General features: G+C 40.6%; 1 protein-coding gene across 11 annotated transcripts in view; it reads right to left on the bottom strand.

The window, feature by feature from the left end:
- Positions 1-19,648, bottom strand: part of LOC136836441 (cilia- and flagella-associated protein 418-like) — a 192,980-nt gene that overhangs the window by 54,555 nt on the left and 118,777 nt on the right. For 6 of the 11 annotated variants that reach the window (XM_067100698.1, XM_067100697.1, XM_067100699.1 and 3 more), the window contains one exon: positions 1,112-1,285. In XM_067100698.1, coding sequence (XP_066956799.1) covers positions 1,112-1,285 — 174 coding nt within the window. The remainder of the gene's footprint in view (positions 1-1,111; positions 1,286-19,648) is intronic. The other 5 variants (XM_067100702.1, XM_067100701.1, XM_067100705.1 and 2 more) reach the window with 1 other exon arrangement.

Here is a 19,648-nt window from a genome sequence, read left to right as displayed (position 1 = left end):
AATAAAAACTGAAGGAACATAAAAAAGAAAGAAACGTTAAAGCAAGAAGAATTCATAATGAATGAGGGAACGACTGCACAAGGATGTGATAACAGGCAATCTAGAACACTGATAAGATATTTGTGTTATGGAGTTGCAAAAAGTAATTAATGCAGCTGTAGAGAACTGGAGGGGTTCAATCAGCATGATTATGGTGTGACTGGGATAAGTACTAAATGGAATAACGCATCTCATGATTAATGGATCATAATGAACAAAGAAATATTTATAAATGCCTCACTTGCATAGTCTCTTTTTTTTATCAAAATTCTCAAAAAACAAACTATCTGTACATGGGTTCATAACTGCACAAGGGCTTTTGGACTGTATGCTAGATAAAAATGTTTGTATGTTCTTATGTGCCACAATACTGTATATATAAAACTGTTATTAGATTTCAGCAACATTATGACTGTTAAACTTTTGTACCTCTCCCCTACTACTGTACTACAATACTGGAGAGAGAATTTTGGCCAAATATTAACCCTTTGAAATTGCAATCCAACCTCAGATTTCAATGGTCCAGTGACATGTCATATTAAACCAACATTTTTCATACAATCAATACCTAATTCATTCGTATTTGCATTATCCAGACATTGATGTTATCCAAAGATCTGCAAGACTCCAATATACTGTATACATAATATATTTACAATAAAATGAATAAAAAGCTGTGTAGAAGAAAGAGGCAATGGTAATGCAGTTTACAGTCATAAGCACACTGTGAAAGGGGTACTGAGAGAAAGGAAGCTGAGTGGGGAAGGCTGGGAGGGCCCTTATTTGCAGGGGTGCTTTCACACCTGTTGTTGGCTTTAAAGAAACATCACTCGAAATATCATAACATGACACTTTTTAACCACTTTTGGGTAGCTGAGTATTGTGCACAGGGGGTGGGGGTGTGGGGGGGGTTTAGGACTACAAATTGACTGTGAAGAACAATAAATGCAAACATAATAAATATCTGTCAACAAAATTTATTCTGTCCCAGAGTACTATCATCTTACAGAAAATCAATTAAAGTAAAGTTATACTTTCCTGAAATGGCTGACTTAGTACTGTAGAGACTTACCTTTTGGTGGCTACAGTTGTCATTCCTAATGGCAGTGAAGTTCCACCAATGAGAGGAGTGGTGCATCTTTTTGGACTTTCTTCGTGGGACAGGGTGGCACTGCCTGATCTGAGGGGAGATGGAGGTGGCAGTTCAAAGTCGTCCAGAAGGTCATTCAAGTCATCCGTCTTAACGCTGACAAATAAATATTGCAATTATTATTGACAGTCATAATAAAGGAATAAGAGGCAACAAATGCTTTCTACAAACCCTTTACTTCTACACAGCCTTCTTACATTTCACATGACAATCCATCAATTCATCCCCCCCAAAATAAAAACTGGTACAGCCAAATGTTTTTCTCAATTTTCTTGGAACTTGGTATGGACAGCTGCTTTTATTTCACCCATCATTTCCTTTCCAACCATTCCAGCATTTATGTTTTCCTTCAGTGTTCACTGATGAAGTGTAATGTTTAGGCAAAATTTCAGCATGTCTCTGTGTTTATGCATTCTCTGTTTGTTTTTGGCATCAGCACTAGCTAGTTAACTGACTGTCTGCGAGTAAAATAAGAATATTTCTTTCCAGTAATCAGTTGGTTTCTGTGTGTTTCTTGGAGTTAAGTATAGGTTAAGTATTATGAGTTACTGGTAGTTGTAAGTATTAGCTGAAGTGTGATGATTAAATATTTTTCTTGTTACGGTATTTTACTCTTGGCTTTTTCAATTTTTAAGTGTTTACAAACTTGTCCTTCATGGTGTATACTGTATACAGTAAAAACTCTATATTCGCAGATTTCTCTATGGAATGTATATATACATTATTCGTGGAAAATTCGCCTGTTCGTGGTATTTTTCCCTGAGAAACATTCACTAATTACTGTATTTTCATATCATTTTCGTGACTAAATGCACTTTGTATAAAAATTAAATACTCAGGTAAGGCATTTTAGAGGTTTTTTTTTTGGTTTAAACTATCAAAATAGACAGTTCTAAGTGTTTTTAGAGGTTTTAAGTATTTAGGATTTTAGCTGTGGAAATCATTGCATCCCAGCGAATTTTTAAGTTCTTCTGTCATGGGTATTATTACGGCATCATTATCTATATTATTGTTATTTTTAGTTCTTTCATGATTTGCTTTATCATGTATTATCTTGAGGCTCTTAGGTGAAGCATGAGTATTTTTGTCTTTAAAGTCTCTAGGAGGAATCTTCACTATACAGTATAATGTATGGGTAAAGTTTGTTCCTAAGAATTGTCTTAAACTATTTGTCAGGGTTGGTTCCCTCCTCAATAAAATTTTCACATCAGATAAATTATTAGAAACATTCCATGAATGGTCCTGGCAACACCAGTATTTCTCCAGATTTAGAATCATCAGTTGTCTCAAGCCCATTAGTGAGCTCCTCATGAGAACCAATGATGTCTGCTTTAGTAAAGGATTATCAGGATTATCCCTCTTCCAAGGACTCCCATTTTACTTCACAATGCTTGTCCTGTGGCTCCTGACATTGCTACAAGAGCTGCAAAGTCTGCCCAGGCCACTATCTCTCTGAACCAACTTTTTTCCTTTACAAAAACAGATGAAGGAGATCTCACATCATCTACTTGCCAAGATGCTTGTCATCCTTCCTTTTGTCCCCCACCACCCAAAGAAAGTTTTTTCAAGCCAACTCGTGTCATAGACATTCCCATTTTCCCAAGGGTCCCCCCAAATTTGTTTCTAACAGGCCAAGGTTCATCGCACCAACCAAAGTTGTTCTGACTCCAAAAGCAAGCTTGCCTGACATCCTTGAAATGCTCTTCCCAAACACTTTTGCCATGACCATGCCTCTGATTTTGTCCACACTCCTGCAGGTGACATTGCTTTTATGTCCAGCCATGCACCTGCTACCTGTTCTTCCTCTGAAAAGCCACCACATAAGAATGTTTCTGCCTCTAACCATACTTCTGGCACATCTTTGATACACAGAGCAGTGCTTCTTTCCCACTCCCAAGTACCTGTCTCTGACCATGTTTATACAAAATATTTCATTTTTACATGGCGACAGGAGACTAGTAATTATTATCTCTGGTATTTTGACTGTACTACTCTTGGTACCATCAAACTGTCTTTCCTGCCGTCCAAACTATTAAAATGGATAGTTTGCTAATTCCTCCTTCCATATGCTTTCACTTGAGCGAAACCGCTGACAAGGAGCGAAGCAGCCCAACAGTCAGAGCAGAGATCTTATTCACCTGGGAGGGTACATACTATTCATATTCTTCTGCCATGCCTGTTATGCTAAAGACATATCTTGGGATCCCTGGTCTCCATCACCCTCACCCAGACCATCCTTAAATCCATCTGCAACGCCTTTGTGCAAAGTTCAACAATGGTGAGTACCAAGAATGAATAGGGCTTATTCTTAAAGGTTATCATTGCGAACTCTTACTGCCTTGTGCTGCCTAATGAAGTTTTCCTGTCTGTCATTTCCAAGCTTAAGATTCGTAATAGTTTTTGTGGTCAGTTACATTTATATATTGTAATCTCTTGTCCTTTCAGGTGACATAGCTCTCAGACTAATAACTCTGGCTTAGTCATGAATTCACATTGTAAATAACTAGGTAAGAGAATCATATACATCAGTGGTTTTTCGAGTGACCATATTTATGAAGGATAATTTCCCATGTGACCCACAAAGTAAGAATGAGCTTTGATATTTGAATGCAACAGGCTTCAGACTGTCGCTCCGAGGGCTGGGTTCAATTCCCGCGGCCGGGTGATGAAGTTAGGAATGTATTCTGTTGATGAGAATTCATTTCTCGCTATAATAGTTCGGATTCCCACAATAAGGACAGGATAACCAATTGGTTCTTAGCCACGTAAAATAAGTCCTAATCCTTCTTGGGCCAGCCCTAGGAGAGAAGTTAATCAGCTATCGGCCTGCTTTATTTCCTTCCTGATACTGATGTCTTTCCTCAGTTGCTCAGTTGTAAGGTAACTTTATTTGATTTATTATTCCTGTCTGGGTATATTATTCTAAAAAAATATCTTAAATTTTCGACACTTCATAAAATTTTCTTTTACAGACAGCGAGTGAAGCTGAACGAAGGAAACACCCTACAATCTGCATTAACTGCCTTATTTATTTGTAACTACGTTATTTTAAAGGCTTATCTAATGTAATAAATATCATATATGTAACATATATTTTTCTTCCAACCTGATTTGAAGATAATCAGATTTTTTAGAGGTGTTCAGCTTATTGCGCCCAACTTGAGGCAACACGATGAAAGGGACTTGATGATGGAGCAGACGATCCAGTAGAGAATTGACTACGATTGGGGATCCCAGTAGTTTCATATTTCCATTTTCAGGACATTAACATTTTTCTTTTCAAGATATTGACATTCTGTTCAAATAAATTTTTTTTTTTTAGAAGATTGATTAAGGTTACAGTATTTCCTTTACATTTATTTGTTATAATGGCTAACTTACAGGTACTGATCGGACAACGAAAAGTAATTCAGAAAAAAGTTACTGAACGATTCAATAGGTCTGACACTTATTCTTTCCTTACCCAGGAGGAAAGGTTAGCTATTAAAGGTCTTCTTGTTAATTATAGAAACAAGTTGTCAGAGTTAGACAATCAAATCCTTTCTAAGAAATTTTCTGACAAATCTGAAGAAGCAGAGTTATAGGCAGAATTAACATGTTGCCAGGATTATCTGGGCAAAATTGAGTATTGTTTACCATTACTTGAGATTTCCAGGGGTGAGAATGATTCTAATAATATTCCTGACATGGCCCGCAGTTTACTGAAACAGCCAACAGCCCCTCCTCCTAAGTTTACTAGCAAAGAAGGAGAAGATTTCTTAAAATTTATAGCAGAGTTTGAAGCTACAACAAATGCCCTTCAGTATCCAGACAGAGATTTACTCTTGTTGCTTAAGCAACAGGTAGATGGTCGAGCAAAAACTTTATTAAGTTCCCTTGAAGCTAATAAACAGCGTTATGTAGATGCCAAGGAACTACTGATTTCCGCCTTCACTTCTAAGAATGTTTGCAAAAATAATGCTATTAGAAAAATTACAGTGTTAAGTTTAAAAGACGGCAATGATCCCTTTACATTTATTTCCATCCTCAGATCAGTATGTGAAGCAGTTAAGACTTTTACCATTGAAACTGATGAATTTGTCAGATATTTTGCTTGGCACGGCTTATGTAGTCAGTTTCAGCATCATATTATTAATATTTATTAATATTACAGGAAAGACTCATCCTTCCATAAATTACATTATTTCAAATTTCTTTGCAGCTCGCGAAATGTATGAAAGTGACGAAAAAACTGTTCCTGAAACTTTAAAATGTAAAGCGCTCACCTGTTAAGACACTAAAATTTGCTCTTCGTAAAGACAGAACTACCAGCATGGCTGCGGAAGCAGTAACAAATGATACTGACAGGTCTTCCCCACAGTGTTCCTTATGTTCTACGACTGGAAATACTGATAAATTTCACATTGTTTGTAAGTGCCCTAATTTCCATTCTCCCACAGATAAAATACATATTTTGAAATCTAGAAATGGATGTGTAAAATGCGGCCAGTGTAATCATGTTTCTGGTAAATGCCATTTTAAATTCAAGAGACACTGTTCAAATTGTAACAGCTGGCATGTGACTTACCTGTGTGATAGGAATCTGTTATCAGGTACAAACTTTACTAATATTAAAGACAACAAAGCCAATGTGGAACCTTCTCCCCAAATAAGCAGCGGTGTTGCTATCCTTCCTACTTGTCATGGTGATTCCATTTTACCCACTTTTTCATTTAATTTTCGTGAGACTATTTACAGAGGGTTGAAAGACAAGTGGTTCGCAGGGCACTTTTATTGCTAAGAAATTGGCTGAGGAGAATAAACTTAAAATCATTAACCCTAAAGTAAAGTTAACAGTTAATGGGTTTAATGGTAATAGAGGGTATTTTACTAAAATTATGGAGGTTCCTGTTTTGATAGGAGATAAATCCTTTATCATTTATGGCTTGGTTGTGACAAAATATAAATGTATCATTAAAGTTACCTATGCTTGGCAGGTTAGTCGGTAAATTTCAGGCACAAGGTGTTAAACTGGCTGATCAATTCCTTAATAAATATTCTCATGAAACTGATAATGTTCCACTCATTTTACATACAGACTTCGCTTACTGTATTGCAGGTACAGATACAGTTTTTGGAGGAATAAATTTATCAATGTATACAGAATGTCATGCAGTTGTCTTGCTGTCTGGTAGCATTGATTTAATGATTAAGAATATTGATAATTTAGCTGATACGAGAGTGCAGACCTTGGCTGTTAGTAACCCATTTGAGAGCAGTTCTGCTATTCATATACAGAGTAATTCCTTTTTGCTAAACTCTAAAGTTGATATCTTAGCCGATGATGACGCGAAGACTAACTTGGAAGTAAACTGTTCCTTTTCAGTAATAAATGAAAGCGGTATGCTTATGGATAAACCATTGCAACAGGCCACTGATCAACTTTTAGAATCAGAATGTAATTACTTAAATTACGATCAGAATTTCTACAATCATCAAAGTATTGAACTCAACAACCAGTTGAAAAATTCCTGTCTTTTTTCAGGACTGGTTTTAAGTATAAATGAAGTTCCAGAATTATCAATTATTATACCAGCATTTGCGACACCTCAGTTTGTGACACCCACTGAGGTTCAAGTAACTCCTTCCACTACTAGTGTTACTGAAATTTCTAATGATCTCATTGATATTAATTATTATTCCAGTTTCAGGAGACTTGTATTAATTTTTCGCAGAGCTTTCTTGGTGGTACATAAATGGAAACTGAAGGCGAAACTGTTTGCTCATCAGTCGCTAATTGCTTCGGCCAGGCTCTAAATTTCTTGTTATACAGTGAACACAGGAAGCATTATCCTGAGGTATATTTTTACCTACAGCATGGTCTTAATTCCAAACAAGACATTCCTCCTGTTATAACGCGACTTAATATATTTTTGGATTCACATAGTCTCCTAAGGGTCAAGAGTAAATTTTAAAAATGGAATTATGGCTTAAATGGAAATTACCCTTTATTATTACATCCAGATAGTCATTTGACCAAACTAATTATTTGGGATGCACACCTCAAATTATTACAATCAGGATGTTATGCTGTGTTAATGGAAATCAGAAAGCATTATTATATCCCTAAGCATTTCTCAGTTGTGAAAATGGCTCTGAAGCAATGTGTCCATTGTTGCAGGTTTAATAATTGTTTTATAAAGTTAAGCCAGAACTTTTACAGGGACTTCAGAGCAGATCCTCCTACTGTTCCCTTTTCTAATACTGTATGTTTATTGACTATTTGGGACCTTTCAATACAAAGGATGGAAAGGAGAGACAAAATGTTTGGTTACTATGTACTACCTGTACTTGGTTGAGGGCAGTTAACCTCAAAATGTGTAGGAGTTTGAATGTGGCAGAAATTTTAAGAGCATTTCAGCTGCACTGCTTCGAGTGCGGGATTCCTCAACATTGTGTAAGTGATCTTGGAACTCAGTTGGTGGCAGGAGCTAACGCTATAACTTCCTTCATTAGTGATCCCCAGACTCAATTATATTTTGAGGATAATAATGTAAAACCTCTATCCTTCCAGCAATATTTTAGAGAGAGAATTGCCAGTTCCTTCTATGCAGTGTAATTCTATATATTTTGTTGCTGAAGAATTTCTGAACCAATAATTTTGGACTCAAAGTAATAAGAAGGAATTTATTCTATTCTTCACGTAACCAGTAAAATACATACACTATTAAAAACTATGTTTTGCATTCAAAACACACACTTATGTCATTGTCAGCTTCTCTGAGCAAAACTTCTTTCTTAGACAGAATACAGCTAAAACCTGATTGGCTGGCTGGTTGCCATGGAGATCTACTAGCCAGTGACAGCCCTCTACTTCTGTTCTATTTATAGACATATGTTGTGATGGCACTAAGTTTGAACGTTGCCATGATCGTGATTATTTGACTGCTGATGGCAAATGGCAAAAATTACTAAATAATTTGCTTTATATAATTATTTCTTCATGAAAACATGAATTCAACAGTAATGTTAATTTTAATATAGTGGTAAGAAAAATCCCACAACAGTCTGTTGTGGTGATGCGTCATCACTTGCGAATCCTATTCCCAGACTGTCCTCAGATTTACAACTGCAAACTGATTACGACGTCAGTAACAGTAAAAAACAATCCTCTCCAAGATCAATATGATGAAATGTATTTTATAGTCTTACTTATCGTTAAAATTCTTACTTATCGTTAAAATTCGCATGTTGAATTGCAGTCATTTTGATCATGTACATTTTGCATTTTACGGAATGTTTTTGTTGAAAGCAAAATGTGTTAGTGAACTTATGGTCTTAACTGTTCCACTGTTTTATTACTGATGATCTTAATCATCTCACATTTATTTAACGGTATATTAATATACATAATAATCAACTATAATGAATAAATAACTAAAATAAAAAACACGAAAAAGGACAAAAAATCTTACTCTTCATTTTGGAGACCACTCCATTTTACTTAATAATTATGTGTTTATGTCTTGGGCTACACATCTACATATGTGGCTGAATTCTATAATTTTTATCATGTTTTATTCTTCATTTTTCATCTTTTACCATGAGCTTTAATTCAAACATTTCTACATTGGCTTATTATCTATACTCTACAAAAATAATGAAATACAGTACATTTATAGGTGTGTGTGTGTGTGTGTATATATGTATATATATATATATATATATATATATATATATATATATATATATATATATATATATATATATATATATATATATATTATATATATATATATATATATATATAATATATATATATATACTATATATATATATATATACACCTATATATATATATATTAGTCCGATGGACACAACGAGGGTCAACTGTACTGAGTTTAAGATGGATCTGTAACCCTTTATCGTAGATGTTGAAAGGCCTCTCGGAGATCCTGGGTAAAGTAAAAATTTGGCTAGTTGGGCTACTGAGGTAAAAGAAGACGAGATGCTATGTTCTTCACCCCATCTCCTAAAAACTGCCCACTTTGCCTGGTAGTGCTTTAAAGAAGAGTCGCGTCTACATTTTGTGATAGCATTCGCAACTTTTCTTGAAAATCCTTTTCGCTCTAACAAGCTTCCTGACAGTTTAAAGCCTGTCAGAGTGAGTGGATGAACCTTGATGATATCTGTTGAAGTGAGGTTGTCTGAGAAGATCTTTCCTCTGTGGGAGGAGCCACGGAAAGTCCGACAGAAGTTCCAGAAGGTCTGGAAACCACTCCTTTTGAGGCCAAAAGGGATCTACTAGGATCACTGATGCGTGATGAGAAGTCTTAAATTTGTTGATCATGTCTTTTGCTAGACTGAACAGAGGGAAGGCATACATTTCCAGGCGTGACCAATCCTGAAGTATCACCTGTGTTGCCCAAGTCTGAGGGTCCGTCACCAGACAGCAATACAGGGGGAGGCGATGGATCCTGGATGTTGCAAACAAGTCTATCAACGGTGTTCCCAAAGTTTCAACAGGCTGGTGCACACCTGTGAATTCAGCGACCATTCCGTGGGTAGAACCTGTTTGCAATGGCCCAATTCATCCACTAATATGCTTAACTTGCCCTGAACACAGCAGATGAGAATCTGTGTATTGTTGTTGTGTGCCCAAAGAAAGAGATCCTTGGCTAACTCGCACAGTGACAGAGAGTGAGTGCCTCTTTGGTTTCGAATATAAGCCAAAGCTGTCACGTTGTCGGAATAAAATGCAATCACTGAGACTCGAATTACTCCGGCAAAATGTTGAATAGCCAGGTGAATCTCTTTCAACTCCTACAAATTTATGTGCAGTTTCCTCTTTTGAAGGGACCACCTTCCTGACACTTCCAATCATCCTAGTGTCGCTCCCCAACCTAGGTCCGATGTCTCAGAGAATAATGAGAAGTTTGGGTTCGGATGACACAGGGACTTCCGTGAATGGAACCTTCCTTCTACAAGCCACAACTGAAGATCTTTTATTTCCTGTGTGATGGGGAATACAGAGGAATCTGCAAGAATCTTCTTGTTCCAAGTGACCTTCAGAAAGAACTGCAAAGGCCTCGCATGCAGTATCCCCAAAGGAACAAACATCTCTATGGAGAAGAGAGTTCGTAGCAGGCTCTTCCAGTCATTGGCTGAGCAGGTCTGAAGACTCAGAAAATGATGGACTTCTTTGGGTGCATGATAGTATTCTCTTCTCTAATGGAAAACCCCAAAAAACCGAGTCTATCTTCATCCCCAAATAGACTATTGTCTGAGAAGGGACTCAGGACTTTTCCTGCCCAACTCCTGGGCTGACTGAAGGGTTCTGAGAGGGTCCTCTGTGCACTTCTTCTGGGATGATGAACATAGGGCCAGTCATTCAGATATAGACAAACTTTCATGCCCATTAGCCCTGGTGACGACTTGAGGGGCTGTTGACAACCTGAAGCATAGAGGCCGAAATTGGAAAACTTTGTCCTGAGAGTGAATCACAGGAATTTCCTGGGATCCCAGTGTTCTGGGGTATGAAAATAAGTGTCTCTCATGCTCATCGAGACCATCCAATCTTCTTGGGAAATTGCAGCAAGAACTAAGCTGTTCGTCTGCATCCTGAACTTAGTAATTTGGTCGAAGACATTCAGACCACTTACAACCAGGACTGGCCTCCAACCTCCGGAGGTTTTGGGGACTACAAAGAGGCGATTGCAAAACATCCCCGATGAAAAGTCTTCTATCTCTTCTATAGCTCTCTTGTGGAGACGAGCTGTGACTTCCTTTCTGAAGGGAATCGCATATCCTTCCTTGAGATCCCGTAGCACCCAAGGTTCTATCGATCTGGCCTCTCGCTGTCTCCAGAAGTGTGGGAGTCTGGCGCCCACAGGTAGACGGAGGACTGAAGTCTCATTTGCTAGAGACTGGTCTAGAAGAGAACTTCTTGCTGATAGGGCGAACTGATCTGGGATTTGTGAGTGGGTGCAAGGAAGCTTTTCCTCTGTTACCTTGAAAGAGCCGTGGCTGGAGAGGAGAGAGAGGCCAAGGATTAAATGAAACAGCAGGTGTTTGGTCAGACTCAAACGTTTGCTTGGACAACTGCTCAAGCAAGTCGTGAGTAACCTTTTGAAATTCCGCTGCTACCCGCTCTAATGTCATTTGAGGAAAAAAGGCTGGTTTGTACAGATGAGCAAAAAGAAAAGCAGATCTCTGGGACGGTGTCACTCCTTCATTGGTGAAAGAACACCACTTGTCTCTTTTCTTCAGTATACATGATGAAAAAAGAGCAGCTAACTCCTGTGCCCCATCTTGAATTGCCTTGTCCGTGCATGACAGGACTCCGAGCCAGTCTGCATGTACGAATATAGCAGGAACTCCCATGGAAGGAGCTTCCCCAGTTGTATAGAATACATACCTCCTTTTGAAAAACCAAGAAGAAGAACAAAATACAGCTTTGTCCAACTCAGACAGCCAAGAGTCGATCCCCAACAACGCTTTCTTGGACAAAATAGAGAGGACCATCTACGGGAGTCTAGTGGTACTCGAGGATTGACATAACAAGAACGCTGGTGCTGGGGGGAAGAAGGGGCTCTAGTGGAGAAATATGTCAGCAAGCAGAACAGAAAATAATTCAATAATGAGGCGTACGCTGATGAAGGTTGTTCTGGTTCAGGTTCCTTCTCCGCTGAAGATACAGTGGAAAGCGCCAAATCTTGCTGTGGTTCTTCTGGTTTCAAAGCAGAGGGCTCTTCAACAGTTCCAGGATGTTGTCCAAACATTGGTGAATGGGATGCAAAGAAGAGTCTTGGGGTGCTGATGTACTCGCAAACTTCGCACGATCAGCAACAGGTGAAGAGGATGGGGATCTGTGACACAGAAGGGGGCGAAAAGGGTTGACCTGCAGCAATAGGGACGTCTGAATCTGGAGTCTCTGACTCATATCCCAATGCTGGAGAGCTGGGAGCCAACAAGAACGCTGGTGCTGGGGGGAAGAAGGGGCTCTGGTGGAGAAATATGTCAGCAAGCAGAACAGAAAATAATTCGATAATGAGGCGTACGCTGATGAAGGTTGTTCTGGTTCAGGTTCCTTCTCTGCTGAAGATACAGCGGAAAGCACCAAATCTTGCTGTGGTTCTTCTGGTTTCAAAGACGAGGTTTCTTCAACAGTTCCAGGATGTTGTCCAAACATTGGTGAATGGGAAGCAAAGAAGAGTCTTGGGGTGCTGATGTACTCACAGACTTCGCACCATCAGCGACAGGTGAAGAGGATACGGCCTTGGGGATCTGTGACACAGAAGGGGCCGAAAAGGGTTGACCTGCAGCAATAGGGAGGTCTGAATCTGGAGTCTCAGACTCATATCCCAATGCTGGAGAGCTGGGAGCCAACAGGATGTCTGGAGCTATGTCAGCGAAAAACTGAACCTGCTGCAGGCCAAAGACAGAGGTTTAACAGTTCCAGGAGCCAAACTTGGTGAATGGGAAGCAGGAGCTTGGGGTGCGGATCCAATGGGAGAGGGAGATCCCAAAGAACGACCTGCAGCAATAGGGACGTCTGAATGAGCCAATTGGTGCCAACAGGATGTCTGAGCCTAACCTGGGCACTTATGAGCCAATGGGGAGCTTGGGAGCCAATTGGTGTCCAAGGGGACCTCTCTATTGTCCCAATAGCTGCAAGAGGACTCTTGATCCTTATGGCGCTTGAGAGATACCGCTGTACACATGTCCGCAACATGCCTCTTCAAAGGCCTAGAAGACTCCTGAAAATGTCGACTGTGTCCTTTGGGTTCGGAATCCAAACCACTGGAAGATAAGGTGTGATCCAATTGGACACCTTTCGAACGTTTGGTTGCTGAAATCTGTGAAATAGCAACAGGTTCGGGTGAGGAAGCAACTTCCTGAGGGCAAACCCCACTGACCTCCCTTGGACTTATTGTTTGCCTCCTACCAGGTTCAGGGAGTCTGACAGAGACCTATTTTAGGAGATCCGTAAGACTCCTTTCCAGTGGCTGTCTGTCTATACCTGGGACCAGCAACAGGCTCGACTGAGGAAGCAACTACTTGTGGCCAAACCCCACCGACCTCCCTTGGACTTATGGTTTGCCTCCTACCAGGTGCAGGGAAGTTTGGCAGGGACCTCCGTCTAGGAGCATCGGTGGGACAAGTAGCCACCCCCTCCACAACACTAACCCGAGTGCAGGCACTAGTACTTGCACCGACAGTTGCACAATGATCCTGTCTGAGCAACAGTACTTACTAAAACGTCGAATTTCTTATTCATCCGAGCTTCGAGACTGGCAATGGCACTGGGTTCAGAGGGAAGGGATCCAGGTAACGGAATTGTAGGGAGAGCGAGAGAAGTAGGAATCGGGGGATGAGAAGTCAAAGGTATAGAAAAAGCTGGTTTATGGACAGAGGACACAGAAGCTCTAGCCTCAGCTCTAGCAGCCACTTTCCTAAGCCTAGCTTTCTCTAATTTATTCAAATGATTGGTCAACACTTTCCATTTACTTACGGCCCAATCCTTACATTCTTCGAAAGTCAAGTCAGGGGAACATACCTGTCCACGGCAGTGAAAACAAACAGAATGTTTATGATATTTAAATGAAGTCAACCTTGTATTACAGCCTTTGCTGCAATACTGGTTACTGGTCACACTCATTCTGACATAATAGTCCAAAAAATTGAAAAAGGCTAAGCTATGAAAATATAGCTCGGAGGCTACCAAATGAAAGAATAATTCAGTCATCAATGGCAGAAACAAACTGAGCTCTTTAGCTACGTTGTACCTATTCTTCCCCGAAAGTGGGCGGGCACTTACCTGCACCAAAACAAAAGAGCGCTACTGCGAATTTTCAGTTCTTAAGCTGCCATTGAAATTAGAAACTATAGCTATGCAATTACTTGGTAAATGTCATATATAAAATAAATTTTTATATATACTTACCCAGTAATTAAGGATGGAGCCTGCACTCCTCCCCGAGCATGGATTTTTTTGCATAAACAAATTGATCTATTGGCTTACTTGTTCCTCTTTTTTACCACGAAAGTGGGCGGAGTCTTGTCACCTATACAAAACAAAAGAATCACTACCGCGAATTTCAAAATTTAAGCTGCCGTTCAAGTAGAAACTCTTAGCTAAGTAATTACTGTACTGGGTAAGTATATATAAAACTTTATCATAAAAATATAATTTTTATATATACTTACCAAGTAATTACATAACTATTAGTTTCTACTTTAACAGCAGCTTTAGATTAAAAATCTGCGGTAGTGCTCTTTTGTTTTGGTGCAGGTAAAGTGCCCCACCCACTTGCGGAGTATGAGTACAACTGGCCTGAAGAAGCTCATTCCTTTATGCTCTGTCCATGAAGGCAGGAGGCTCCGTTATGCTAATTGCTGAAGTATATATAAGTCTTTAGTTATTATAAAATGTCATTTTTATCTATGCAACTTACCAAGTAGTTACACAGCTGAATCCCACATTGACAGGAGGGGGAAAACATGGACATTTACTACTCAAAATACATTTATAAATGGAAATTCATTTGAAATAGATAAAAAGCTAGCATTGTGGTAAAGCTTGTTGCTTAACCTTACCTGTGGTGAGAGCTAGAGCAGGAGAGAGACACACTCGGTTGTTGCTGTCTCGACCCGTTGGAACCACACCAGTAATGTCAGGAGTTGCCCCTGCTTCAGTAGAGCACAGTCAAGGGCACTCCATGACTGTCAAAGCTAAACAAAGCAACTGCCCTTGCCACAAATGAAAATATACACCAACCAAAATGACCATAAAAAGCCATGTTACTTGAACACCAAATTAAAAAACAATACCCATCCATTACAAGCAAAGATTGGTGGGTATTCCAGGTACCAAGTAACCCCAGGCTTCCCAATAACTCGATGACCTTAAACAAGGCAAGGAGATAGAGGAAACAGAAGAAGTACTTCTACCCTCATTCCTTAGTGCCATGCCAGCCACGGAGAACGGACCCAGAGTACTGTAGTCCTTAAAAATTGTCTCCACATCGCGTAAGTAATGGTTGGCGAAAACTGAACAACACTTCCGGTAAGTCGATTGGATTATAGCAGAAAGGGACAGATTGCACTTGAAAGCCAACAAAGTGGTTACTGCAAGTACGTCATGGGCTTTTGCCTTCAACAAAGGTAAGCGATCTTCTTGGATCCCCAAGTGAGATTCCACAATCACATCTCTCAGAAAGAGAGGGCATTCTTGGAGAGAGGATGCAAAGGATTTTTAACTGAGCACTAGAGGTTATAAAAATCCCCTCTGATCTTGGTTCTCTCAGGATTGTGTTTTAAAGCTCTCACTGGGCATAAAACTCTCTCTTGGTCCGAAAGTCCAAACAATCCCGCAAGGCTTTTGATAGTGAAAGAATGAGGCCGTGGGTTAGAAGGATTTTCGTTCTTCGCTACGAATCCTAATATGTACGCGCATACTGTATTTCCTTGAGAGAAGCTGACCTGTTTATCCAGAGCTTGTAGCTCACTGACCCTTTTTGCTGTGGCTAAGGTGATCAGAAATAGTCTTCCTGGATAAATCCCTAAAAGATGGGTGAAGCAGCTCCAAAGGAGGACCTGACAGCCAATGTAGCACTACATCCAGGTTTCAAGAAACTGTGGTTTGAGAATCTCATTTTGAAGTATCGAATGACTTAAGTCAGAAATATCTGGGTTTGAGGAAATGTCATAGCCCCTACAGTAGCTGCCAAAAAAGAATTGCCCATTTTAAAAGCAGCAAAATATTATACGGCAAAAACATCAGTTCCATATTCATGAGGCAAAAAATCACCCAGGACAAATTGATTAATTGGCAACATACCTAACGGTAGCATCTCACTCAAGGACAATATCTCATTCATTCAGTGAATTCTGGGTGGTGGTTAAGTACCGATCTGTTATTTTTTTTTGTGCCAGGTTGGATAAAGCGCTAAATTTTTGGTTCAGTGCTGGTGAATCTATTCATAGCCACGATCTACCGGTTATACTTCACTTGAAAATCGAGTGCTAGAGTGGTTCAGCTTCATGAGGAAGGTTATAAAACTGGTGTAATAAGTGCAAAGACCGGTGTGAAACCAAAGAAGCAATCCAAAACATTTTGAAAAGTACTGCGAGAGGCAGTAAGGAGGTGTTTCAAGGCAGACACCATCCTCGGAGGCGCCTCATCATCAATGAGGTCGGGTTTGAGGTGTGGTGGCAATGGACATAGAGACTAATCCGACCCTTACAGCCCCTCGACAACTTAAGGGCTGATAATCTGGAGGCAGTTGCTGGAGTCTCTGTCGAACTGTTCAAGGCGAGTTGAAAAAGACTTGAAGTGCTCGAAAGTGAAGGCTGGAAGCCACAGATCAAGGCCAAAAAAGGACAGAGCTGTTTTGCACATTACGTACAAAAGACTGTGACATCAGCAAATGGAGGAAAGTGCTATGGAGTGATGAGGCTTTGTTCTTGTTGCTGATAATGAAGGGGAAACGTGTCTGACAGAAGCGACATCAGACCCACGTAATCCTAAGTACTTAGCCCAATGAAAGTTCCCTTCGTATGTTATGGCATGGGGTTGTTTGGGTATGGGGGCAAGGGTTCTCTAGTGTTTTACCATGAATAAAACTGTTAACAAAGATTCGTATTTCATTACTGAACGATCACTAGAGGATTTGTTTGAACACCTTCAGACCTCCCATTTTCCAGCAAGACGGGAGCTACAGCACATACAGCTGAAGCAAACATTAATTGGCTGAAAGATTGCGGTATTGACTGTATTCCTGATCCAAGAAGAATTTCTCTTGACATTTGCCATAGAAAATTTATGGGCAATTATCAAAGGAAGTTCCAGAACGTGGATACGTCTTCCACTGAAAGTTGTCTGCCGAGTTACAGCGAGCCTGGGATGACCCTCACGACACGCTCCTACAGATGTTGGCAGATTCTGTCCCCAGCGACTACTTGAGGTGCACAAACTTAAGTGGCATGCCACCAAGTACAGTATTAGGGGCAGGGGTTGAAGTATTAACCACTGAATTTTATTATAATTACTTTATTATTTGATTTTCATGAATATTAACTTTTGCATAAAATGTTTTTTTCTCTCAATTTTCTGAAGCGGCAATTCCTTTTGGCAGCTACTGTATGTCTGAATACTGAATTCAGCACAGACCTGCAGCCTTTGATTGTATAGGTTGAAAAGCCTTGGGAAGTCTTCAGATAAAGTAAAAAATCTGCTGGCTGGGCTATAACTGTTTCAGAAGAAGAGATGTCACGTCTCTTGCACCATCTGCGAAATACTGCCCACTTATCCTGGTAGAGTTGGAAGAAGATTTGCGCCTACATCTAGCAATAGCATTTGCAACCTCTCTTGAAAAACCTTTCGCTATGACACGCTTCCTGACAGTCTGAAGCATGTCAGAGTGAGAGTGAATAAACCTTGATGAAAGCAGTGGAAATGAGGTTGTCTGAGCAGATTTTGTTCCTGTGGATGGAGCCGTGGAAAGTCCAATAGAAGTTCTAAGAGGTCAGGGAACCATTCCTTTTGAGGCCAAAAGGGAGCAACCAGAATCATGGATGCGTTGTCGGAAGTTCTGAACTTGTTTATAATTTTCTTCACTAGACTGAAAGGAGGAAATGCATAGACCTCCATGTCCGACCAGTCCTGGAGCATCGCATATGTTGACTGTGCTTGAGGGTCCGGCACCAAGAGCAATACAGGGTGACTTCTGGACGTTGCAAACAGGACTTCCAACAGTTTTCCCTACCGTTTCCACAGGTCAGTGCACACCTGTGGATTCAGTGACCATTCCATGGGTAGAACCTGTTTGCAATGGCTCAATTCATCTGCTAGAACGTTCAACTTGCCTGAACGAAGCAAGGATCTGGGCGTTGTTGTTGTGAGCCCAGAGGAGGAGATCTCTGGCTGCTTTACACAGAGAAAAAGAGTGCATTTCTCCCTGATTCCGAATGTATGCTAGAGCAGATGTGTTGTCTGAGTGAACTGAAGCAAAATGCAGAAGCGCAAAGTGAAGTGTCTTCAGTTCCTTCAGGTTTATATGGAGCTTCCTCTCCTGTAGAGACCACGTCCCTGCCACTTCCAAGTCTCCTAAGATTGCTGCCCAACTCAGATCCTATGCGTCGGAGAACAATGTTAGGTTCGGGTTCGGCTGAAGTAAAGATTTTCCTACAGGAAATCTCCCTTCTTCAAGCCACCACTGAAGATCTTCCTTTATTTCCGTTGTGATGAGGAAGATGAATGAGTCTGGAAGTGTCTTCCTGCTCCAACTGGCCTTCAGGAAGAATTGTAAGGGTCTCGCATGCAGTCTCCCTAATGGCACAAACATCTTGATGGAAGAGAGGGTTTCTAAAAGGCTCATCCAATCGTTGGCAGAGCAGGACTGGGAATCTAGAAAGTGACGGACTTTTGGGTGCACAACGGTATTCTCTTGTCAGATGGAAAAGCCTGAAAATTCTGAGTCTGTCTTCATCCCCTAATACACTATCGACTGAGTAGGGACTACCTGGGACTTCTCTTGGGTGATTAGAATGTCCAACTGCTGGGCTAGCTGAAGAGTTTTCAGAAGGTCCTCCGTACATTTCTTGGATGACGATCGAGGAGCCAGTTGTCCAGGTAAAGGCATACCTTGATGCCCATTAGGTGAGGCCACTGCGTTAGATGGGCAAGAACTCTGGTGAAGACTTGAGGGGCTGTGGATAATCCGAAGCACAGAGGTCGAAATTGGAAGACTCTGTCCTGGAACACAAACCTCAGATATTTCCTGGAATCCCGGTGTATTGGAATTTGAAAGTAAGCGTCCTTCATGTTGATGGATACCATCCAATTTCCTTGGTGAATCGCAGCGAGAACTGAGTGGTTTGTCTGCATTTTGAACTCCATTGTTTGGACGAAGTAGTTCAGGGCGCTAATGTCCAGGCCAGGTCTCCAACCTCCCGATGAATAAACGGTTGTAAAACCACTCCGAGGATAAATCTTCCACCATCTCTATCACTCTTTTCTGGAGAAGAGCTGAAACCTCCTTTGAGTGAGACGAAAAGCTCTCCGAGCCTTCTGAGTACACCTTCAAGAAGATGGGAGAAGACGTCAAAGGAGGTCTCTCCTTGAAGGGAATCGAATACCCTTCTTTGAGTATTTGTAGTACCCACAGTTCCACGGATCTGGCTTCCCACTTCTTCCAAAACTGAAGGAATCTGGCGTCCACTGGGGAGAACCAGATCCAGAGGCAGTTCTTGAAGTAGATTTCTTATTGACTGGTTGGACAGATCTAGGGTTCGAGCGTGGACGAGATTGTGCTCTTCCTCTTCCGCCTCAAAAGGGCCGAAGTTGAAGGGGAGAGAAAGGTCTAGGGTTGAAACAAACCGCCGAAGAACGGTTAGAGTCCTTAGGTAGCTTGGCCAATTGTGCCAGTAGGCCATGAGTTGCTTTCTTTTGGCGCTCCATTGCTACCCGCTCCACCA

The sequence above is a fragment of the Macrobrachium rosenbergii genome, chromosome 56, assembly GCF_040412425.1.
Source record: "Macrobrachium rosenbergii isolate ZJJX-2024 chromosome 56, ASM4041242v1, whole genome shotgun sequence".
NCBI lineage: Eukaryota > Metazoa > Arthropoda > Malacostraca > Decapoda > Palaemonidae > Macrobrachium > Macrobrachium rosenbergii.
The sequence above is the reverse complement of the archived record's forward strand: the minus strand, read 5'-3'. Positions and strand labels throughout refer to the sequence as shown.